Below are 25,602 nucleotides of genomic sequence, written 5' to 3'. Positions count from 1 at the left end.
GAATTTTGCCTCAGATAAAATTCATAGCTTATAAATAGCCTCACTATTCTTGCCACGAGGGTTTCCATAGTATTTTTGAAATCGAGCACTTCTAAAACACTGAAAATATACTAGACCAGTGAACCTCCAAAATCAGTAAAACAATATTTGATTATCAGACTTCAGTCTTACGGAGTGGGCTTCTATTGTCCGTTTGTTACTGTTGTGTTAAAAGGGCTCTTTCAGATTTACTTTAAAAGATTTTGGGGACTTACACTTCCAGAAGCTCATATTTGGACATATAACTTCTAAAGACTGGCTAGGATTTAAGTGACTTTTCCAGTGACTTATACTTTCTGGAAGAAATTGGCTTTCATTATATAATATATGGTTGTCTGCTTTTTGAGGACTGTTTTAGGAAATGAGACATTTTGTTACTTGATGGATACCTCTTGCCATGAGTAATGCATGTCATGTAAGACACAGATAATAACCTAATAATCGTGGCTGCGTTTTATGCTAATTTTCACATACATGAAAATATTATTGCAGTGTTTGAGGGTTTGGGGTTGCAATGAAAGCATAGTATTAATTATTCAAGGAGCACTGTACACAGGAAGTACTATAATAGCACAAATATTACGTGTAATTTTAGAATGAAGACTTTACAAATAAAGTGAGCTTTGAAGTGAATGTTGGGAAAGAAGTTCAGAATGTCACTTAACAGACTTTAGCAAGTATTCTGTTATATAGAACACAAAAAACAAAGGGAAGGTTATTCAGAGGTTGGGAACTAAACGCTTGGCTATAATACAATACAATACAATACAATACAATGTTTAAATTGGGTTGTGGAAAAAAGTAGCTTGGTTATAGAAAAAGTATTGGAAGGCTTATGAGTGAGCACTGTGTATTGTGGAATGCTTGAACTTTAATATAGGGCATGATGTAAACCATCTCTCATTACCAGGTTCCTGGCATGCACCTCGTTCTCTTCCTCCCTGACTAGACAGATTTGATTATATTAGCAGTTCTCCAACTCTTAGTGTCAGTTTCTCCTTTATACTCATTAAAATGGTGAGGTGAGATGCCCAAGATGCTTCAATTTGTATGGTTCATGTGTGTTGATACTTTCATTTTAGAAATCTGACCTTTTTTTTTTGACTTACTGGGGTTTGGACTCAGGGCCTGCACCTTGAGCCACTTCATTGGCCCTTCCTTTTTAGTAAAAGTCTTCCGCTGAGACAAGGGCTGGTGAACTGTGCCCAGGGTGTCTTCAAACTGCAGGCCTCCTGAGTAACTAAGAGTACAGGCGTGAGCCACTGGTGCCCGGCTTAGAAATCTGACCTTCTAAAAGTAGTAACGAGCGCATTCTTTTTTGCTGTCAGAACTCTGTGACTTCATTACGCACCAGATAGCGTCTAACTTGTGAGACTCCATATTTGAGAGAAAGGTAGCGGAAAGATAACACTTTTAAGTTATTATCAGAGTTATTTTAACGTTGGAGACCCCTGTACACTGCCTCTGAAGAGTATTCAGTTTAAAGGGAGATATTGTAAGTAAATAAATCAAGTAAGTAAGCAAGCTATAAATAGAGGCACATGAAGAGAAACACAATTATTTCACCTCAGTCAGTTAGGGTGGACTTTACAAAAGAGGGACCCTTTTATACAGAAATGAAAAAGGAAAACAGAACGAATACAGATGGCATAATCTTGAACAAATACCAAGAGGTATGGGAAGAGCAGGTACTGTGGTCAAGTGCAGCGCTAGAAATGGACAAAGGATTGGTTTTTAAAGGACTTTTACCTTATAGATGTCAGGAAGTGATCAAAAAATTGAAATAGCCTGATTCAGTTTCTTTTATAAAATAAGTGCTGGCAGTTTACAAACGAAGTGCAGAGTTGCTATTAAATTATAGCTCCTTTTCAGGGACCATCATTATTTATAATAATACTTTTATTAAAGGTAGCTATTTTATAAGCATGTGGTTCTCTCTTCCAATCTAACTTTCCCATTTCCTTTACCCCTTTACGAAGTCATCTAGACCTCTCCTTATTGTGGTTTTGCTGACCATATTTTGGCATCTGCCTTCCTAGTTTATGGCAAATGCCTTCTTGTGTTAGATGCAATTTTAAAACAACTTACTCTAAATGTTTTCTTTAGTTCTATATACGTGAGCCAGATTACCCATCTGCAAAGGATTCTCAGCCTTCTGATTTATCAATACCAACAAGGTGATAATCAGATGCATGAAAGATTGCAGCCTCGTAAGAGTTTATACTTCAAGTGGTTGTGCTCCTGTCTAACAAGTGCAAGGCCCTGAGTTCAAACCTCTGTAGTGTCAAAAAAAAAAAAGTTTATAATTCCTACTAAAATTCAGACCAAGGAGAAGCTATGTCTTCTTTTTATTCCAAGAAGATATCTAAAAGAAGCTTAGAAAGTATGGTTTATAGAATAGGAATCATTTTACACGCTCTACTGCATAGCATCATCTTAGTAGCCTGAGCACTTGTCTCTGGGTTTTTCCACTTACAGAGAGTCTGTCTTTAATGGCACCACCATCATCATATGAATAGATATTAATATTATGTAATTGTTCATTTTGGATTCACTGCTAATTAAAGAGTTGATAACAAAATTTGACTTGCCTTACCTTAAAGAAAGTGTGTAAGCTTTTTGAAATGTGGAACTATGTAGTCTTTTGAAAAGCAGATATCTTTGCAAAAAAAAAAATGTATCTATATATGTAAAAATTGCATTTCTCCCACATAACACTTTCTAGGTCTATAATTAACCTGTTTCGGCCAAGGTAGCCTAATGCATATTCGATTAAAAGTAACCTGTAAGTCTTTTGGTTTGTTTTAAACCCCATCTGCATTTCATTTCCTATTTAGGTGTTTGTTTGTTTGTTTTTCAGATATTATCATTTTTGTGTTTTATTGTATCTGAATGTAAGTTATATCTGAACTCAGGAGTTTAGAACATTGTCAGTAATTAGATTCACTCTGTTCTTCCCTTATCTCATTCTGTCACCTTCCCACGTTAGCAGTAGGAATCCTAAATTTTGAATATCATTCTAAATACTTCTTAAATGACTTATCACAAACACAGATGCACTTACCCAACATATGTTAGGTGGAATTTTGCTTGTTTTTTATTTTTATAAAACATAGTATATTTAGACTTTTGAGATTTGGCTTTTTCATTAATTTCACTAATATTCTGTTTTTCAAGATTTATCCCTATGGCAACAAGTCTGTGTAGCCAATTTTTTTTGTTCTGTATTTGTTTTTTGAGATAAGGTCTTGCTATGTAGCCCAGGCAGCTGGCCTCAAACTCCCTATTTTCATGCTTCAGTGTCCCTAGTGCTGGGATTACAAATGTGGACAAGTGTGCCTGGCCTGTGTAGATGTTTAATTTCACTCCTATAAAGTATTTTGTTGTGTGAATATAATCCAGTTTAATTATCTATTATTGAATGGGCAGTTTGGGTCATTTCTTATGTTGTCTACTTCAAGCATCTATGTGCAGTCTTAGGCCTCACAGCACATAAATATAGTAGGGCTAGACATGTGGTGGATGGACCAGCTGACAAATCAAAATATGGAATTTGTATCACTAAGCTTACTGTTTAGTGCAGTTTTCAGTTTTTCATCAGATCAATTTCTTAGTAAACTATTGAACGTTCTTGAACACTGAACCTTGAACATCATTGTTCAATTTGGTTTTTTGGTATAGACTAGCCCTACAGTTAGCCATGTTTTAAGAAATCCCCCAATGGAACCCCATCAGCACAACAACTAAGAGATAGCATAGATAAAAGGGACTTCATAAAACTACAAAGCTTCTGCTCATCAAAAGAAATGGTCTCTAAACTGAAGAGAACACCCACAGAGTGGGAGAAAATATTTGCCAGCTACACATCAGACAAAGAACTGATAACCAGAACATATAGGGAACTTAAAAAACTAAATTCTCGCAAAACTAATGAACCAATAAAGAAATGGGCAAGTGAACTAAACAGAACTTTCTCAAAAGAAGAAATTCAAGTGGCCAAAAAACACATGAAAATGCTCACCATCTCTAGCAATAAAGGAAATGCAAATTAAATCCACATTAAGATTCCACCTCACCCCTGTTAGAATAGCCATCGTTAGCAACACCACCAACAACAGGTGCTGGCGAGGATGCGGGGTGGGGGGGGTGGAAGGAACCCTCTTACACTGTTGGTGGGAATGTAAACTAGTACAACCACTCTGGAAAAAAATTTGGAGGCTACTTAAAAAGCTAAACATTGATCTTCCATTTGATCCAGCAATACCAATCCTGAAGATATACCCAAAAGACTGTGACACAGGTTACTCCAGAGGCAACTGCACACCCATGTTTATTGCAGCACTATTCACAATAGCCAAGTTATGGAAACAGCCAGGATGCCCCACTACTGACGAATGGATCAAGAAAATGTGGTATCTATACACAATGGAATTTTATGCAGCCATAAAGAAGAACGAAATGTTATCATTCGCTGGTAAATGGATGGAATTGGAGAACATCATTCTGAGTGAGGTTAGCCTGGCCCAAAAGACCAAAAATCGTATGTTCTCCCTCATATGCGGACATTAAATCAAGGGCAAACACAACAAGGGGATTGAACTTTGATCACAAGATAAAAGCGAGTGCACACAAGGGAGATGTGAGGATAGGTAAGACACCTAAAAAATTAGCTAGCATTTGATGCCCTCAACGGAGAGAAACTAAAGCAGATACCTTAAAAGCAACTGAGGCCAATAGGAAAGGGGACCAGGAACTAGAGAAAAGGTTAGATCAAGAAGAATTAACTTAGAAGGTAACACACATGCACAGGAAATCAATGTGAGTCAACTCCCTGTATAGTTATCCTTATCTCAACTAGCAAAAACCCTTGTTCTTTCCTATTATTCTTATACTCTCTCTTCAACAAAATTAGAGATAAGGGCAAAATAGTTTCTACCAGGTAACAAGGGGGTAGGGGGGCAGGGTGGGTGGTAAGGGAGGGAGTGGGGGTAAGGGGGAGAAATGACCCAAGCATTGTATGCACATATGAATAAAAAAAAAAAAAAAAAAAGAAATCCCAGTTTTTCCCAAAGTGTGCTGCCAGATTTTACTTCAACCCTGAGCACTGCATCCAGCATATTCTGCTTGCACCCCAGCTAGACCCCCCCACAGGTACAAAATGACAAGTCCTGTGTCTTCAGTTATATGTCTCCGATAACTATTATAAGTTTTATATGTGCTTTATTTATTAGTCACTCTTGCTCTTGTTCACTTTTCTATGGTGTTTTTTCCTTTATGAATCTTATGTGCTAATCTTCTACTAAATACTATATTACTACATGTGTTTTCTCCCATTTGTTACTTATTTCTTATTTCTGTTTGGAGTCTTAATAAAGAGAAGTCTTTGATTCTAAGAGTTAATTTTGTCCTTTTTTTTCCCCCTGTAATCCCTTTTTTTAATTAAGACATTGTTCAGGTTTTATTTTTTGCACATTACATTGATCTCACTTCCATTGTTCCATTATTTTGTCATAGTGTGTTCTTGATATATACTATTTTATTTTTTTCGGATATTTAAGAGTCTTTCCTTTTATGATTATAAAGGAGACTTTGCCTAGTGGCTTCTAGTATTCCTTATCTGGAATATTACAATACTTCCTGTCTTTGTTCATCTTACGAATCCAGTTTTATAATATTTGGACTGATAGAATGAGTTAAGTATTCCCTCTTTTTCTGTTCTCTGGAAAATTTTATATATGAGATTGTAATCATCGTTTCCAAAAAAGTTTGGTAAAATTCCCCGGTAAATATCTGAACCTATGTTGTTTTTAAGTTTTTAATTTATCCAGTTTTTATAACTTACGAGACTACTTAGGCCAGGATCTGATGGCTCATGCCTGTAATCCTAACTACTGAGGAGGCAGAGATCAGGAGGATCGTGGTTGGGAGCCAGCTTGGGTAAATAGTTTGTGACACCCTATCTCAAAAATACCTCAAAAAAGGGCTGGTAGATTGACTCAAGTGGTGGAGCGCCTGCCTAGTAGCATGAGACCTTGAGTTCAAACCCCAGTACTGCTAAGAAAAAGACTACTCAGAATTTCTTTTTCTTCTTGAATCAGTTGAGTTAAATATATTTTGTAGAAAGGTAATGTGTCACTTAAGGTTGGAGTTAACTAATTCCATCCTTCATAAGTGATATCATTGTTATATAATCTTATAGGACCATCACCATAAATGCAGTCCATCATTGACCAAAACACCATTATATTGTGCTTAATTTGACAATCATCTTTCAGTTTTACTTTAAAGAAAATTTTTCAGAGTACTTTGTTTTTACTTTCCTTTTTACCTGCTGTATCTATACTGATGGCCTATCTACTATCTACTATTCCCAATATAATTAGTCATCTCTTTTTTTTTTTTAAACATTTTTCTTAGTATATAATAGTTGTACAGGAGATTGTGCCATCTCTTTTTCTTATTCAGTGACATCAGAAATTTATCAGTTTTACCAATTACTTTAACAACATTGGGGTATATTGATTCTATTGTATGTATTTTTGTAACTTGTATTTTTGTTTATTTGCTTGCTTTCTATCTTCTTCCCCTCTTTATCTCCTATATTCTGTTATTGTTAGCCTCCTTTCTTGCTATAGCTCATGAAGTTTGAATCTTTCTTTTTTAATATAAGCCTGTGGCTATACAAATCTCTTTAAGCACTACTATTGGTTTCCATAATTAAATTTCTAAGCACAAGGAAATTTATCTTTATATTAAAACACCTAATAATTTCATTGCATTTTGATGAGAATTTTATCTGTTATGGTAGTTTTTTGAAATTTGTGAAAAGTCACTTTACAACCTAATTTATAAATAGTGTTTTTATATGTTCCATGTGATCTTGAAATTAATGTGTAATATTCTCTCATTCTTGAGTATAAAATGTTATACATACACATTAGGACCATCTTGCTATGTTCACACTTACTGCATATCTTATTAAGAGATAGGTTCAGTTTTTCCATTTTCGTGTATGTTTTCATTTTCTCTCTGCCATTGTCAGTTTTACTGTATAATAACATGACATTTTATTAATTTCCTTCAAAATACAAAAATCTGTAATTTTCTTGTGAATGAGATTTTTCTTCCTTGGATTGGTACCCTCAGCTTCTAATGATGCTCTTTCTAAAATTATTACTTAATTAATTTATTTATTGCAGTTTCAACTCAGGACTTTGTGTTAATAGTTTCATGGGAAGGCTAACATTCCCTGGATTCAATTTTATTTGCTTGAATTCACTTTTCCCTACTTCCATATTTCTCATCTTCCTTTTCTATATATGGATCATAGTTCTTTCTTCACCTGGGTTCATCTACTGATTGACCTGGCTTCATTTCCAAAAAGTTTTCTTTGGTCCTCCCTCCATTCTTTTCTTCTCTTCTCTCTCTTTTTTTTTTTTTTTTTTTTTTTGTTGTTGTTGTTTTTTGCTTTTGGTGGTACTAGAGTTTGAACTCAGGGCCTTACACTAGCTAGAGTAGTGCTCTACCACTTGAGCCACACTCACAGCCTTTTTTGCTTTAGTTATTTTTTTGAAACAGCATCTAGTATATATATGCCTAGGCTAGCCAGGACCATGAGTCTCCTGTGTACACTTCTCATGTAATTGGGGGTGACAAGCATGTGTCAGATGAGATGGGATATTGCTAATGTTTTCCCTAGGTTGATCTCCACCCTTGAGTAGCTGGGATTACAGGTGTGGGCTCCTGAGACCAGTTACATGAGCATTTTCTAAGCAGATGTGGCATGGGAGGTGCGGTACTAGTACATGAACAGAGAAGGGCATTTTAAGGAAACAAAAAGACACAGAATGTGAGGGAAATGCAAGTCAAGAAATTGATAAGCACTATCTAATAAAGTGCCCTGAGGTCTGGAGGCATGGCTCAAGTGGTAGGTCACATTTTTCTTTTTTCTTTTTTCTTTTTTTTTGACTGTACTGGGGTTTGAACTCAAGGCCTTGCACCTTGCACTTGCCAGGTAGTCATGTGTTCTACCACTTGAGTCATACCTCCAGCAATAGATCATGTGCTCAGCAAACGTGAAGTCCTAAATTCAAATCCCACTACAACACACCCTCACCCCCAAAAAAAGTACACCAAATGTGTTGTTAAGGGAGTCTTATCTTGTAGATAAGAACATAGGATTTGTTTTTGGAAAGAAGGTCTCCATATGTTGCCTCGGTGGCCTAGAACTCCTGGTCCTCCTGCCCCTGCTACCTGAGTGCCTAGCTCAATGACTTTGAAAACAAGAATTTTTTATGTTAGAATTTTATAAAGGGCTTAGGCAGGAGGATCATGAGTTAAAGGCCAGTCTCAGCTATAAGGTGAGAGACCTTGTCATTAAAAGAAATATTTTATACAGAAAAAAAGATATTCAAAGGTAATGAATGTTCTATTTTTAAATAAATAAAAGTATTCAAGTATCCTGTAACTTCAAATTTTGTATTATCATCTTGTGAATGATAGTATTTATCGCCAGCACGCGTATTTAAGCATCTTTAAACAAACCTATTTAGAAATAGCAGTGGTAAGACTAGGAAAATTGTCCTCTAGTTCTTAAATGAGATTTCTTGAAACTGTCTTGTTTCCAGATTATGACTGAATAGCAAATGCAGAAGACATGGTATTTTGGGACACCATGAATGTTACTTCACCTAAGGAACCGAGCCTTTAAGGACTAAAACCTACCAAAAAATACCATGACCCTAAAGTACCAGAAGTGGGACAAGAGCATGCAAAAAAGGAAAACTCTGATCTAAACTTGGGGCAGAATCATAGATAGATGCTTGATGAGACCAAGAAATTAGCTGTAGATTAACTAGATCTAGGACAGGGAAGAAAACCTTCAGATTCCTGTACAAGGCTGGCCGCAAAAGTGGCCTATGAGCTCCCAAGCCAGTGGCAACTCCTAGTTATCAGAAGAAGCAGATGAAAATTCTCTGTAGAATAGTTTTTTCACCCGAATTTCGTTCAAGGGAATGTCCAAGAACAAGTTCACAACAAGCAAACACCAAAAGAGGTAGTCACGGATAGATCTTGAATATAGAATAGCCATAGATGCAACACATAACAGAAGATAGAATCAAAGATCATCAACAAGAGAATGAATATTAGAGATGTTGAGAAGTTTATCTGATATTCAAGGGTGTACTGGGCATGGTGTTTCATGCCTATAATCCTAGCACCCAGGAGGTGGAGGCAAGAGGATCATTTATGAGCTTGAGGCCAGCCTGGACTACATAGCAAGACCGTCTCCTCCCCTCCCCAATCCCCGAAAACAACAATAAAAAAGCAGTTCACAAGACTCCATCTCAACCAATAAAAGCTGGATATGCCTGTCCTCCCAGCTAAACAGAAAGCATAAATGGGAGGATCCTGGTCCAGGCTAACCCAAGCATAAATGAGATTCTGTTGGAAAAATTACTAAGTAAAGATGACTGGAGGTGTGGCTGAAGTGGTAGAATGCCTGCCTAGCAAGTGTAATGCCATGAGTTCAAAGGAAGGAGGTGGAGAGATAGGGGAAGAAGGGAGGAAGGAAGGCAGGAGCTCATGTAATCATTTATCCTTTGACGAAGAGAAGTAATCATGCCCCCTGTGTTTCCCAAATCCTCTCATATTTATGGCTATGTGCCTCTGATGCACTGTGGTAGACTTGTTTGTATATGTCCAATTGATCCAAAATGTGATGCTCTTGAGTTTCAGTGAATATCAGACTCCAGTACCTGACTCAAAGTATGTGTTCTTTAAATGTCTGTTAAATATTAATGAATTATTTGGTTTTCTTTTTTTAAGCCTTAAAGGAAGGTTGTTATTGTACCTGCTTCCTGTCTTCTTTCACCTATCCCAAGTTAACTACTGTCAATATTCCCAACATAATTGATTACTTTCATCTATTTTTGACTTTATAATAAAGTATATGTATTTTCTTGTGACTGATTTGTCAACCTTATTGTTTGTGATACTGTGTGTATTTCAGACACTCTCATCTTGTTCCGTATTGTTTTTACTTTTTTATTTCTAGAAGGATCTGAAGAGGAAAAGATGGAAACAGACCCAGATGGTCAGCAGCCTGAGAAGGTAAAGCTATTTCAGTTTTCTCAGAACAGAAGAACTTCATTATGCCTGTTCAGCACAATAGTTCAGAGTTTTTTCGCAATGATCATTTGAGTACCTTTTCCAGAACTGTCAATGCTTCTCTATCAGCCACTTGAATTTTGTTATTTGAAGTCTATTTCTCACACAGCCTTATGTAGTACATTTTCAATTCATTTACTAAAGATTTACTCATACCCTATCATCTTTTGTACCTCTTTCGGTCACAATGGGAAATAAGAATACAAAGTGTATGGTTATTGTGAATACTGATTGTAGGGCCTGGGTCCTGACCTTGTGCCAGAAGAGAATTACAGAATATTAACTGATTTTTTAGGAGAACTGTCAGCAGGAGAAGAGTTAGAAAAGAATCAATAAGCAGCTCACATATGAGGTAGGTTTTAAAGAATAGCTAAAAGCATAAAGACTGAAATGGAAGGTAGGGAATCAAAGATTTCCAACTGGTAGGGAAAGAGAGACGTTAAACCCTCATGCCACTGTGTGGGCAGCATTGAGTGCCCAGTATGTTATTGACTAAGTCCCTGTTGATAAGAGACTCTAAATGTAAGTTTGACTGCACAGCCTCTTCAAGGACAGTCTGGATCTTTGTATTCCTCAAACTGTACAGAACATCATGAGTATTCAGGCACTATTTTGAGTGAATGTTATGTAAGCAAGATTTAAGGTCTTGATTACATGGAGTATTCTAAAACTGCATATATATATAATATGAAAAGAGTATGAGTAATAATAATGAAATTGATTTCAAATCTTGCAGTGTTCCAAATACTGTGCTTTGTATTTTACATTTATGATTTCATTTCATTCTTAAAGCAGCCTGAAGTCAAGGATAGTCTCCCTATTTTGTAGACAGTGTTCTTTAATTTGTCCAAATCATGAAAATTTCAAAGTTACCAAATGATAAAATGTTGACCTGAGGAAGTAAAGTTTTCAATCACCAGAGTATGATCACTGTTGCTGTGTTACGACTCTTTGTAAACCCATCAGTAAGTAGCTAGATTAAAGTTTGTCAGTTTTTTAATTTGGCAGCATTTCATTTTGTTTCTTTGTTGATAATGTGAAATTTCAGCTGTCTTAAAATAACTAATCATGGACTAGTTGGCTTAAGCAGTAGAGTACCTGGTTCTCAATTCCAAAGCCCTGAGTTCAAACCATAGTCCAACCAAAAAAGAAGAAGAAGAAGAAGAAATAAAGTAACTAGTCAGTAATTAATTTAAGTATCTTTATTGATCAATAAATAATACCAGTTAATTCCTCCAGCATTCCTTTGGGCATTGTAATGCTGGCCTTCATAGAAGAGACTGCAAAGAGTGCAGGAGCTATGTGCTTTGGAGGTGTATTATCTTAATACCTTAAGTGTTGAGGTGGTAAAAATGATTCCTCTGCATTTATTAGTTTCTTTTCCATCTCTTCTGTACAGAGCCCTTCTGAATTTAATCCACTTGTTGATAAAAATTTTGGACCCTTTTCTTAGCATAAGAATTTCACTCCTAAAAGTATTGTGTTTTGCTTGCTCCTTATTCTTTTGTTTTATACTCATTTCAGGGAGAAAACAAAGTGGAAAATGAAACAGATGAAGGCGATAAAGCACAAGATGGAGAAAATGAGAAAAATAATGAGAAGGAGCATGATAGTGAAGTTAGTGAAGATATCAAATCAGGTAACTTGATAGGAAGATCCTTAGATTCATTACTGTAAAGAAGCACTGGAGAAATACTAATTTGTTGTGTGGAAACATTTCCTCATTTATTTGGGCTTTGTTTTTTAATGTAATAAAGAATACACATTCAGGTTTCATTTAGTAGCCTTGTTCCAGTGTTGATTCTGCTAGCTACATTTTGCCTCTTTGTTTCCAATCCTATATAGAGATGAACAAGTTAATTCAACATGATTAAAGTCCTGTAAGTATTTCTATCCATATGTAAACTTGGACCGTTAGCTGACCCTCATAGTGGCCTTTAGAATGGGAAACCTGATAACCATGCCTGCTTATCTGATATATGCGTCTGTAAGTGTACCCTGGGCCAAAGAGGATGAATCCAAACTTCAGATAGTGTGAGACCAGAGCAGCTCCCCATATGTACTGTACTACCTCTTCAGTCTAAATATGTTAATAAGGCTCAGCATAGTGACTCACAACTATATTCCCAACTACTTCCAGCTGCTCAGGCAGAGATCAAGTGAGTGGTTACTTACAATGGGCTTTTCATTCATTCACAATACAGCTGTTCCATTATATTGGCTGGGACAAGGGTGTTTATCTCTTTCTGAACAATAGGATAGTGGACACAATACAATTTGCAAAAGATGCATATGTCTATCTGAAGACTCTCAAGATTTTGTTCCCAAAATGGAAGTGGTTTACAGTTTCAGGATTGCTACATTTGGTTTTGTTGAGAAGGTTCTCAGTTTAAGAAACTTGTTTATTCACCAGGACTGGCCATAGTACGAGCAACTATTTGCTACTCAGTTTAGTCACTAATATTTGCAAAGATAGCTGGGAAAAATGCATATACTACAAGCCTGCAAATTTATGAAGCAGTCAAGACATTGTGGACAAAAGGCAACAAAAAATAATCTTTCCCTGAACCTAAAGACAAAACTTAGTTTAGGAAGCTCTGATGAAATAGAAATATCTGCAAAGACAATACAAATTCTGAAACAAACACCAAATCAGAATCTACCTCAGACCCAAACTCTACCCAAGAATTGTGTAAGTCTGACTCTCCAGAGCTGTTACATAGTTTATGCCTGATCCTAAGCTTGTGAATTACCATCCTAACAGTCCAGTCCAGAAGATGTAAATATATACAGCACTAGAAGCTGAAACAGACTATGTAGGGAGACTGCATAAGGAACCACCAGTGTGAAACTGCAAATAGTTACGAAAAATCATGTAAAGGGTAACTAAAATAGAGTATAACAAAGTCTTCTCCAATACCTTCAAATGTACATTTCATCAGCGACATGTGATTAAAACACAAATTGTGAAGCAATCCAAACAATATATCTGCTTGATCATTCAACACAAGTAGAAGTATTAGGAAGCATCTGATGACTTTCAAGGGCATTTAAAGCAAAACAGAATGAAAACATGAACACCATTGAAACTACAGTCCAAAAATATGTGTATATACCTATATATATGCAGTATGCATCTGCTGTGCTTTTCCAAGTTAATGTCAGTTAAATTAGAATGGTGAATGGAAAGCTGTGTTCAAGTCCCATCAGTGTGTGTTCCTCAGACACCTATTATTTTATTGTCTCTGTCAGTTGCTGACCTAGCCAGTTGTGTCCATCTCAGGCTTGTGAAAGTATTATTCTCAGTGTCTGATTCCCTCCAGATCTAGGGTTTCCAGAGCATTCCATTAACTAATGAGCAAATATGTGGGTCTTAGGCTACATTCCCTAGTTTTCCTTTGTATCCGAGGGAACTGCACACACAGCTTAGAGAAGTGAAAGCAAGACAGTGTACCACTTCAAAAATGTTCCATAAATAGAGGTATTTTTAAATGCATTCAGTAATTAAACAAAATTCTTAAAGATGAAAAAGACATTGAGATTGCTTTGTAACGTCAGCCCTAGTTTGTCATGTGGCAAAGGTGAAAGGTGAGATGGGTTTTGACTTGGGCACAATTGTAATAAAATTTTCTGATATTTTCAGAAGAAAAGGAGACTGAAGAGAACAAGGAACTTACTGATACATGTAAAGAAAGAGAAAGTGACACTGGGAAGAAGAAAGTAGAACATGAAATCTCTGAAGGAAACGTTGCCACCGCCGCAGCAGCTGCTCTCGCCTCCGCCGCTACCAAAGCCAAGGTTTGCCCCTTACATCCCCTTTCCTGTGCTCTCTTAAGCCATGAATGGTCTTATTGTTTTTAGTTAATTGGGAATATTTAATATAAAGGGCCTTGCTCCCAATAGGAGTTGACTATTTGCTTGAATGACATTTCTAGGTTAAAAAAATCCTCAGACAAGAGGCAATGGTAGGAAGAATAGACCCGGTCTTAATGGTTACCTTTTTTCATTCCATTCACTGTATCATTTAGCCTTGTGAACACTATAGAAATTAAAGGCAAATTTTGAGGTCTGTGTAAGGGACAGATTGTCTTTTTTTTTTTTTTTTTTTTTTTTAATTTGCCTACATAACTTTTCTTGGACCATTATCCCAATAATTTCTACCATATTAAATTATTTATGATTTTTAAGACAAAATCTGTTTCCTTTTATAAATACTTCACCCTGATATTACAGACTGAAAGGGAAGAGGGGACCTAAAATAGCTCTTCTTGAATTTGCCAGCTTTTCTGGGGGTGGTTTTTCTATTTATAACATAGTATCGACTGCACAGCATATTTAAGAAGACAAGAAAATGTTATTTTCCCACTTAGTGTTAGTTTAGCATTTTAAACCATTTCAAACACAAATACATAAAATTTTTAAAAATCTTTTTACTCATTCTACCTCATCAGTAGTTTTCTTTCTTTATAGATTATCATGATTTAGAAGCAGTGATTACTAGAACATTCCTAATCATTTTATCTTAAGCTGTTCTTTACCCATTGGTAAAGATTCTCAACTGAAACCACAAAACCACTGTTTTGAGTTTCGTCCCATCTGACTTAAGTCCAGATGGTCTTGAGAGGTCTTTTTTTTGGGGTGGGGGGTGCAGTACTGGTGTTTGAACTCAGGGCCTACACCTTGAGCCACTTCACCAGCCCTTTTTTTTTTTTGTGAAGGGTTTTTTCGAGATAGGGTCTCGCGAACTATTAGCCTGGGCTGGCTTCAAACCGCAGTCCTCCTGATCTCTGCCTTCTGAGTAGCTAGAATTATAGGCATGAGCCACCGGCACCCAGCTGAGATATCTTTATAGGTCACAGTAATATCAGGTAGATATTCCAGCCGGTTGTTGTTTATACATTAGCATTAGGTCTTGCATGTTCATACTCAACCAGTCTTCTAAAGATATCTCTGATTTATATTGTTTCCTATCTCAAGCTCAGCATCATCCCACCCCCACCCACTCTAGAGAGTTTTAAGGTAGACTCACGTATACCTGAGTGCTCATGAGGTGCCAGTTTGATTGTTAGTTCCCATTGGTTTGGCTTTGTCTTTCTCTGCCAATTGGGATTATTTGGTCATCTTCTTGCCTCTGACGTGTTCAAGTTCTTATTAGTACTGTCATCAGGGATCTTAGAGACCTTAAGGATTCTCTTGGGCATACTCTGTTGTCATAAATGAGGAAACAGATGCTGCTGGGCTTCCTTCCTTTCTCAGTCTTCGAATCTGCAAATTTAGGTGATCTTTGATTCCTGTGGTTCTTTCATTTTTCCTGGCTATTCAGGCATCAAATCCTTCTTGGCCCTTTAGTTCATCTGCTAATGCTCAGCTCTTCTCATCAGTCTCTCTTCATTTTTGGCTTGTTTCCACCACCTCATTCCCTATCCCACAACAAAAGTAATCCTTGAAGGATAACTTGTATTCACATAAATGGACAGATAAGCCTAGAGCCTAGTGAATTTTTGACAAACAGTGCCTACCTATATAAACAGCACTCACTTTCAGAAACAATGTTATACCACCCTCCAAAAGCTTCCTTATTTTCCTTTACAACTATTGCACCTACACCCAGGAGTGTTAGGAGACCAGCCTGTCTCTTAACAACATGGATTAGTTTCTGCTTTCTTTTCATATAAATGGAATCCTACAGTATGCACACAAATCTTTTAAAAGAAAATTCCTCATAATGAAATAAGGATTAATACTGTTGAATTATTTTTCTTTTATTGCCTCCTTATCTCTTAATCTTCAATTTCAAACTCTTAAGTAGGGAATTCAGAATCTTTTCATGATTGGGACCCTTCTTAGTTCTCAAACCTCTTTTCTTACCTGCCTTCCTGAACTGTTTTATTTCTTGCAGTTCTGATAAACAGATTCCACTGTCTTTTTATTTCCAGCTAAGCGTTTCTGGACACTTTCTTCACAAAGTGTGGTCCTTTCACTCTTTCTATTATTCTCCCCTTTATGCCTCTGTGCTGTGGCTTTACTATATGTTGCATAAGAAGGAAGGAATTAACTTCCTTAACTACCTTAAGAAATTTTTATGAATGCTTAATGATGTTTTTCTCAACTTCAGAGCTGTTAATATGGATAATTTTGGGCTCAAAAATGTGTCTGATATGTACTATTGTCCATTTCACCACTATTTGCTTCACTGTAGAGAAACCACTTTTATGGATCATTAAATCTGGCTCTTTGCTCTTCCATGCAAAGTTTACAAGACAGTCCAAAGCGCACTTTTTTCCCAGGTCACCAAATTTTCACTCCCTCATCATCAAACTCTTTATTTCTAAAACTAGGTGGTTATATTTTCATTCGTAAAACATCTGTTTCCATCTGATTTGTGAAAGTAGTAGTACAAATGTTCATGCTGTGTGACTTGGCACTTGTGAGCTAGTTCCACTTACAGCTGGATCTGATACATTTTGCAGCATGTAATCCTTTTTGTGCTACACGGTAATCAGGGAGTAAGGAATTCACTTAAATTACTGTAATTAGTATAGCTTATCTAGACAATTCAAGTCTCTCTTACACTCATTTTGTTTTTCTGTGTCTATAAACAGCTTTATTATTAAGAGTGTTTCACCCTCTGACATGGAGTGGTAATTAGAGCCTCTAGATCTAGCTCCTCAACAGATGAGGTGCTGTGCTTTCTGGCTTCTCCCCATCCTTGCCATAGGAGAGACTCTACATTTGTGAAATGCACCTACTGACAAGCTGTGAATTACCCCACCTGCAGAAGGATTGTACAGGTGTCAGCCAGGAGCACCACTGTCTAGGTGCACTGGATTTCTTTCTACTAGATGTTTAGGCTTAGAGAGAGAAGGAAGAACTGAAAACTATTGCTGAAAGAAACTAGAACATGTTCTCTCCCCCGCCCCTCTTTCTCTCTCTCTCTCTTTCTCTCCCTCTCTCTCTCTCTCTCTCTCTCTCTCTGTCTGCAGTATTGTATTTAGTTCTTCTAAGAAAGCAGAGATTACATTCTCTTAAAGCCACAGACATTCCCCCAGATTTATTCACAAACCACTCCATATCCGTTCTCCCTAAAATGGCAAAAGTAGGTTTGTGTTCATGGTAACTGAATATTAGTTCTGAGGCAACAGGAAGACATTTTCTTACATATTAGAAATATATCACAAGTTAAACATTTATGTCTGAAATTCCTTCTTAAGCTAGGAAAGTGCTGCTATTTGTTTCACAGGTAAATGTTAGTTAAAATTGATTCACAGTAACCATGTTCAGTATGAATATCATTTTTACTTGCTAACACTGTAGATAGAGAGAAGACATAACAAGAAATTGGCCTGTTTGCTTTTTTTGCCTCCATTGGTCCTGTTCATTCTCATCCCTATGTGACTAGGTAGAACCTACTTGTTCTACTGGTTGGAATCCATGTATTGTAATATAAAGTTTACCTTAACCCAATTCCAACAAAGTTACTACCTTCTCAACAGAAATCACCTCAGGTTGGTTTTTTCCCACATTCCATGTATCTTCTGTGCCACATTCCCAGGCCTGATCATTCTTTTCAGGTGTTACAAAGCCAATATGTGAGTCTTCTTTCCATGGGAAATTTAGCCTTAAGTTGGGCATGATGGTTCATGCCTATAATCACAACACTTGCCAAGGCAGGGTCACAAGTTCAAGGCCAACCTGGGCTATATAGCAAGAACCTGTTTCAAAAATCAAAGAAAAAAGGGCTAGTTGTGGTAGTATACACCTGTAATACCACCTAGCAGGAGGCAGAGATGGGAGTATCACCATTCAGGGTCAGCCCGGACAAAACTAGTTAGCTAGACCCTTTCAAATAAGCCAGGCTAGAGGAGTGGCTCAAGTGATAACAGCATCTCCCTAGCAAGCACAAGGCCCTCAGTTCAGGTGCCAGTGTGAGGGTTAGAAAAACAAAACAAAAACAACCCACAATATGGATGTCGTTTTTCATGCCTGTAATCCCTGCTCCATGGTAGGAATAAGTAGGAGGGTCATGATCTGAGGCCAGACCTGGGCAAAAAAAAAACAAAACAAGAACTTCTATCTGAAAAGATAAAGTAAAAATAAAAAGGGATGCGGGCGTGACTGAAGTAGTCGGATGCTAGCCTAGGAAGCACAAGGCCTGACTTTGCTGCTGAGTGCCTTTCTTAGCACACTTTATGCTTGTTGCAGTCCTCTTTTTCAGTTTGTTTTCTCACCACTTCAGTTCAAATGGTATAGTTTCTTTTTTCATTCTTTTCTCCGGGGCGGGAGTGGTGGTGGTACTAGGGTTTGAACTCAGATGCTCATACTTCCTAGGCTGGCGCTCTACCACTTTAGCCACTCTGCAAGCCCTTTTTTGTGTTGAGTGTTTTTCAGATAAGTCCTCACGAACTGTTTGCCCTGGCTGATATAGAATGTTGGTCCTCCTCATCACTGCCTCCCAAGTTGCTAGAATTACAGCTGTGAGCCACCAGCACCTGGCTAGGTATTATTTCTTAAAAACTTTGTGAGATTTTGGGCCGTAGGCATGACTTAACACTAGATTGCTTACCTAGCAAGCACAGGGCCCTGAGTTCAAGCACACACACACCAAGGGAAAAAAAGATAAACTCTGACCTGTTGAATTTTTAGAGTAGGAGATATGACTCAAGTGGTAGAGTGCTTGCCAAGGAAGTGGAAGTCCCTGAGTTTGAATCCCAGCATCCCACCCTCAAAAGATCTATTTAAGCAGGGTGTGGTAACACATGCTTATAACTCCCAGCACTTGGGAGGCTAAAGGGAAGGACTGAGTTCAAGACCAGCCTGGACTATATAAGGAGACTGGCTCCAAAACAAAAAGTAAGAATGCCTGTTTCTGTTTAAAATGTACTCTCAATCTGGACATGATGGTACACTCCTGTAATCCCAGCACTTGGGAAACTAAATTGGGATTGTGATTTCTAGGACATTCTAGACTACATATCAAGACCTTCTCTCAAAAAACCAAGGGCTGCATGTGTAACTTAGTGGTAGAGCACTTGCCTCGCCTATGAACGGCTCTAGTCACACCTATATTTTCTTTCTAAGCAGTTCCTTTTTATATCTTTTTGTCCAGGTAAAAGATTTGTTTGTCCAGGTGGTAGGAGATTTTTCACTCCCGTAAGTGGTAATGTAAGTTGAAAATTGACATAGAAAAAAACATTTATACCAAAGGAAAATGACCAGGAACCAACATTTCAGGGCATTGGTACCAACTGGGCAGATAACAAAAGAAGAAGAAGTCATTCCTGAGAAGTGATAGACCTTTGGCTAGGCAGTTGTAGGATGAGTCGAGCATTCCAGCACACATGGACTGAGAATTCCAGAAGGAAAAGGGAGTGAGTGTAAAAGAGATAATAAGAAGAACTAGTGTCCGTGAGTGAAAACTTTCCACATTTGATGGATAGCATGAACTGGGCTCCCAAGAAGCTCCGAAAAAGAATGTAGGTTGCATCTCTTAAAAACACTCAGGGGGCCCTCCTGTCTAGTAGAGAGAGTCTGAGAGGAACACCCCCAAAGATTCCTAGAAGCCCTGATGTGCATGCTCTTTAATAGGTGGGATGGTCTACCTTGACCCGTTTACTCTAATCTCATGCTTTGATGGTAGTACTCTGGATTTGATCCTTGTCCCAAAGCCTTTCTTAGTTTCAGCCACTTGCTGAAGAACTAGATATAAGAAACGGGTTTTTTGTTTGTTTTTGTTCTTGTTTATAAAACCTGCTCCTTCAAATTTCCTCTAAGTTCTGCCTAAGAACCCAGTATTTCCTTTTTTAGCTCTTCTTTATTTTAGCTGCTTAGAATCAAATAGAAAAAGAATTTTTTCATTCTGCATGGAAATGCCCTGGCCATGTATCCAGTGAGTTCATTAATTAGCCTTTGTATTTTCCACATCACGAGAGGTGGCATTGTTTTCAAACTGCTACTACATCATAAACATCCACTTCTTTCCACTCTATACTAGTTTTTCTTACTCTGTCCTGTACGCTCTTCAAGGTTTTCTTGAGGTTCTTCCAGCTTGTGCCAACTATGGTCCTAAAATTAAAGTCATTCTTTAGGTTTTTGTTAGAAGCATATCCCATTTCCAGACACCATATTCTTTTCCATTAGCAAAACTTAGTGGTTTATAAAATAACTATTTTATTAAATCTCAAGATGTTTTGAAATTTGAACACCAAACAGCTAGGCAGTTCTGTTCCGTGTGTTATCAGTTGAGTCACATAGTGGTGTTCACCACATAGGTAGCTTCATCTAGAAGGTCCAAGAGCACTTCATTGACAGCCTAGTCCTTGGCAGACATAGCCAGTTCCTTTTCTCCCTGGATGTAGGTTCAGGTCTCTCCAGGAAGGTGATCATCGTGGAGGCTTGGGACAGGAACCAATAGATCAACATTCCTAGAGCCAGTATTTTCCACTGTGCCAAGGCAGTTAGAGAGCTTGCCCAAACCCTGTCTTCTATGGGAATTTATGGCTATCTTAACCTACCAGAAGTCCATTCTAAGAATTCCCTAGGAAAGTATCCATTGGCTTGTCAGTTGTTCTGAATAGGTATTGAGAAATAACTAAAAGGCCTTTGGATTTGGGATTTAAATTTTTTCTTCCAATTCTATCACTTTTTACTCTCTTTAAATTTTTTTGAATTAGCATACATTAATTGTATGCTAATTGTGATAATTTCATATATGCATGCACTATACCTTGAAAAATTCACCTCTCCATTATATTTCCATTCCCCCCTTCCTCCTTTCCCGCCTTTTAGTCTCTTGTTCTTAGACAGATTATGTAGCTTCTCTGAACTGATACCATTTTGTTTGAATCAGTGATGTTTTCTTGTCTGCCTTCATGACTAGATTGTTAGAAGAATTTATTAAGAATTAAGAAATTATTAAGCATTTTGTAAGCTGGAAAGTATTATACGTTATTCATTAAGCTGAATTTAAGTGCCTTTTATGTGCTAGATACTAAAAACTGGGTTAACTTTGATTCCTAAAATGGTAGGACTCATCCATCCCTGGTATGGATGGCTTAGAAGCTTATGATCAACCTTTTAATCCCTAATCTTACTTTGGGGGTGGAGGGACACGACACAGATGACCGTGTATTCAGTCAGTGAATAGCTAGTTTTTTTAACAGCATTTGACATAGCCTACCACTTCATTCTCCTTTTTTTGTCTTTTTCTTTTTTTTTAATATATTTTTCTTATCATTATTGTTACACTGGGGGTACATTGTGACATTTATCAAAGTGCTTAGAATATTCTTAGTTAAATTCACCCCCTCCATCATCTCCTTTATCTCCCTCTTCCCCTATTCTTAGAATAGTTTCAACAGGTCTCATTTTCCCATTTTCATACATAATATTTCCACCATATTCGCTCTTCTGAACCCTGTCCTTATATCCTCTCCCTTCCCACTGGATGAACCCACAGATAGGATGGACCTGTTTTACCTTCCCATCCTCCATTTTTGAGAAAAGACATTTTTGTTTGTTTAAGATAGCCGTACAGGGCGTTTCATTATGACAGTTCCATATATATATGACATTTCTCATATATATATTTGGGATTATTATATATTGCATATATAATATATATGTTGCATATATGTGTCTATATAATATACATGTATATATAGAATATAACAATCCCAAATTGTTAACCCTGAATCTTAAGGCTCATTTGAGTTGAACCATTAAACTATACATTTACTTGTGAAGGAACAGAAAAAGAACTAAAGAATATGCATAAAATTCCTTGGGGAATGAGCCTATAAGGTGAAATGTAATTACAGATTATGTGCTGTTTTTGGAATGAACAAGTGCTTTTTTTGTTATACACACATACTCTTTGCAACACCTATTCTACTTTTATACATTTGAATTTGACACAAGCTATGGTTATAAGTAGACTGATACCTGAGTGACTCCAATAAGCTTTTACAACAGATGTTTGATGTTTTTTAGTTTTATTTTCTGATACTGCAGAGTGGTTCTTGAGTTTATTGAACTGCTTCATTTCTTAGATGTAGAAACAGACCCAAAGCAGTTAACTAGTGTAAAGTCACATGACTTTTGTTATTGTTGTTGTTGTTGTTGTTGCACTGGAGTTTGAATTTGGCCTATACCTTGAGCCACTCCACCAGCCCTTTTTTGTGATAGGTTTTTCTTTGAGATAAGGTCTCATAAAGTATTTTGCTGGACTGGCTTTGAACCACAGTCCTCCTGATCTATAACTCCTGAGTAGCTAGGATTACAGGCACGAGCCACTGGCGCTTGGCTTATTCATTCTTTTCTTTTTTGGGCAGGGGGGAGGGACAGCATTGAGGTTTGAACTCGGGCTTCATACTTGCTAAGCAAGCACTCTTACCACTTGAGCCACTCCACCTGCACTCCACGCAGGCATTAGCAGTGACTTCTGCCACTTTAAGAGAAACAAAAGTGAGAGGAATACTGGACAAGAAAAACTCTTCTTCAAGAGTTTTTTTTCTCAGCCAGACATTGTGGCTCACATATACATAGTACATCACCATGTCGCTGCCTATAATCCCAGCAGCATTTGGGAGGCTGAGGCAGGCAGAAAGATTGAGTTTGAGGCCAGCCTGGGATACATGGTGAGTTTACAATGTTTTGACCGCTTCTGCTTTGTTTGTTTGTTTTTGTTTTATTTTTTTGTGTATAGTGCAGTTGAGCTGGGGGTGGGGGCGGGCTGAACTCAGGTGGATTTTGGCAATTGCTAGGCAGGCACGGTAACACTTGAGCCATTGCTATCACTTTTGAACTGTATTTTAGTGGATGTAGAATTATAAGCCTGGGCACTGTTTTCTTTTAATACTTAAAAAATGCTGTCCCATGTTCATTTTTACTGTTGATAAGCCATCTCTCAGTCTTCTAGAGGTCACAGAAAGTAAAGTAATTTCCACCATTATCTTTGTCTTTTTTGAGTACTGTGTATTTTATACCTTAGTGTGGGTTTGGGGGTTTTTTTTGGCAGGGGGAGTGCTGGGATTTGAGCTCAGGGTCTACATCTTGAGCCACTTCCGAGATAGGGTCTCATGAACTATTTGCTGGCTGGCTTTGAACCACAATCCTCCTGATTTCTGCTTCCTGAGTAGCTAGGATTGCAGGCATAAGCCACCGGCTCCCAGTTGTTTTGTTTTGAAAGTGGATCTCTCTATATATAGCCCACGCTGGCCTTGAACTCCTCAAACTCAGGTCCTCTTACTTTAACCTCTCCTATGCTGGGATGTGCGTCACCATGCTCTGCTCTGTTTTTGTTTGTTTGTTTGTCTTTAGAATTGAGATCCTTGTTTCTCTGAATGGATTTGGTATGTATGGTCTGTGCCATTTTTGGGTCTGCTTTTTTATCAAGCACCAGATATGTAGAAAAATGCTCCCAGTAATGATTAAGTACTCTGTATATACAGTTCCACTTTCCTCTGTGGTGTAAATAGACTTGAGAAGGAAACATAAGTGAATTAAAACTCATATCAACTTTGGTGAGCTGTGTACTTCTAGATCACCCCTGTTGCACCAGTGTGACTTGGTACTTTCAGTTGAGACCTGACCTGACATTCTTACTTTCATCAGTGAAGAGATCACTGGACCTTCTGTTCTTCCATAATCCTAACTCCTTTTCCTCCTGCCTTATGCATACTCAGAATTAGCCAGGTCATATCCAGCTTTGTGTTTAAAGTCCTAAAAGTGTCCACTAATCAACATGAGCTGTATCATGAGTTACTCATTTTGATACACATCTCCTCAGATACATGATTTGCACATATTTCCTCAGTCTGTGGGCTATATAGATTATATAGAGAGAGATAAGTATTTTTTCTCCTTTTTGTGTTACTGGGAATTGAACCCAGGGCCTCCCGCATGCTAATGTGAGCCTTTTACCACTAAGCTACGCCTTCAGCTATATGTTTTCTTAATGATACAAATAAGACATTTTTCTTTTGTTTTTGGTGCTGAGGGCCTTGAACGTTTCAAGCACATGTGCTACCTCAAAACTACACCCCTAGTCTTGATACAGATGTTTTTAATTTTGATGAAGTCCAGCTTGCTCAGTCTTGTATCACTTATGCTTTTAGTGTCAGATCCAAGAAATTCTTTATTCAACCTAAGATCATTTAGATTTCCTCTTTTATTTTAGGAATTATTTTTATTGTAAATTCTTAATACTGAGATCTGTGGTCCATAGAATTAATTTGTGTATATGGTGCAAGTTAGGAATACAAATTTGTTTTTTTTGCATTTAGATAGTCAGTTGCTCCAGGACCATTTTTTGACCCATCCTCAACCCACTTTTAAATTTCATTATGGTAGTATTGGGGTATAGTGGCGGGGGGAGGGTGTATGTGTGTTGTGCACAGACAAAATAGCATAATGAATTTCTGTGAACTCATCATCCACCTTCACTTAGACATTGCCATTCCTGTTTTGTTTGTTCCTATTTGGATTAAATACCTTGCTATGTCCCCTTAAGAACTCATTCTTAAGAACTTCATTCTTAGGTTGAGTGTATTATTTTTGGATCTCATGGCCTCTATATGTTGTTCTTATATTTTCCTATGTTAGCTTCAATACGTTCTTCATTAACACATGCAGCAAGTAAACTTTTTTTTTTTTTTTTTTTTTTTTGTAATATGGGGTGTGAACTTAGGACCTCATGCTGTCTAGGCAGGCATTCTACCACTTGCGCATGCCTCCAACCCTTTTCCCTTTTTGCTTTAGTTCTTTTTTGAATAATGTCTCCTATTTATGCCAAAGCCTGCCTGGGTCGAGATCCTCCTATTTTTAGCTTCTCAGATAGCTGAGATGACAGGCATATACCATCATGCCCCACCTTTTATTGGTTAAGATGGGGACTCATGAATTTTTGCCTTAGCTGGCCTCAAATCTTGATCCTTCTGATTTCTGCCTTCCCAGTAGCTTGGATTACTGGCTTGAACCACCACATCTGGCGAGGAAGTAAACTTTTTGTGTAGTTGATTTCAGAAATGTCTTTATACTCTCATGTACATGTACATGAAATCTTAGTTTGAAATTAATTATCCCTCAGAATTGGGAAAGCATTTTACTGCTTGAGCCACTCAGCCAGCCCGCCTTTAATCCTTTAAAAGCAGTTTTCTCTATAAGGACTAGAAATTCAGGAAGTTGTTTTTTGTTGTTGTTTATCTTGTTTGTTTTTGCAGTACTGGGTTTGAACTCAGGGCATTGAGCTTGCTAGGAAGATGTTCTGCCACTTGAGCCACACCTCCAGCTCTTTTTTGTTTTGTTTCGTTTTGTTTTTAATAATTTCTTTTTCTGGCATATTTTATCTATTAACTTTTATTTTTTTAATGTTTCATTTCCTTCAATAATACTACT

General features: G+C 37.4%; 1 protein-coding gene across 3 annotated transcripts in view; it reads left to right on the top strand.

The window, feature by feature from the left end:
• The window catches only part of Smarcc1 (SWI/SNF related BAF chromatin remodeling complex subunit C1), a 191,198-nt gene that overhangs the window by 137,993 nt on the left and 27,603 nt on the right, over positions 1-25,602 (top strand). For 2 of the 3 annotated variants that reach the window (XM_074060362.1, XM_074060360.1), the window contains exons 22-24: positions 10,097-10,152; positions 11,734-11,848; positions 13,853-14,007. In XM_074060362.1, the coding sequence (XP_073916463.1) occupies positions 10,097-10,152; positions 11,734-11,848; positions 13,853-14,007 (326 nt within the window). The remainder of the gene's footprint in view (positions 1-10,096; positions 10,153-11,733; positions 11,849-13,852; positions 14,008-25,602) is intronic. The other variant, XM_074060361.1, reaches the window with a different exon arrangement.

The sequence above is a fragment of the Castor canadensis genome, chromosome 17 (genome assembly GCF_047511655.1).
Source record: "Castor canadensis chromosome 17, mCasCan1.hap1v2, whole genome shotgun sequence".
NCBI lineage: Eukaryota > Metazoa > Chordata > Mammalia > Rodentia > Castoridae > Castor > Castor canadensis.
This window is presented reverse-complemented; position numbering and strand designations above follow the sequence as displayed.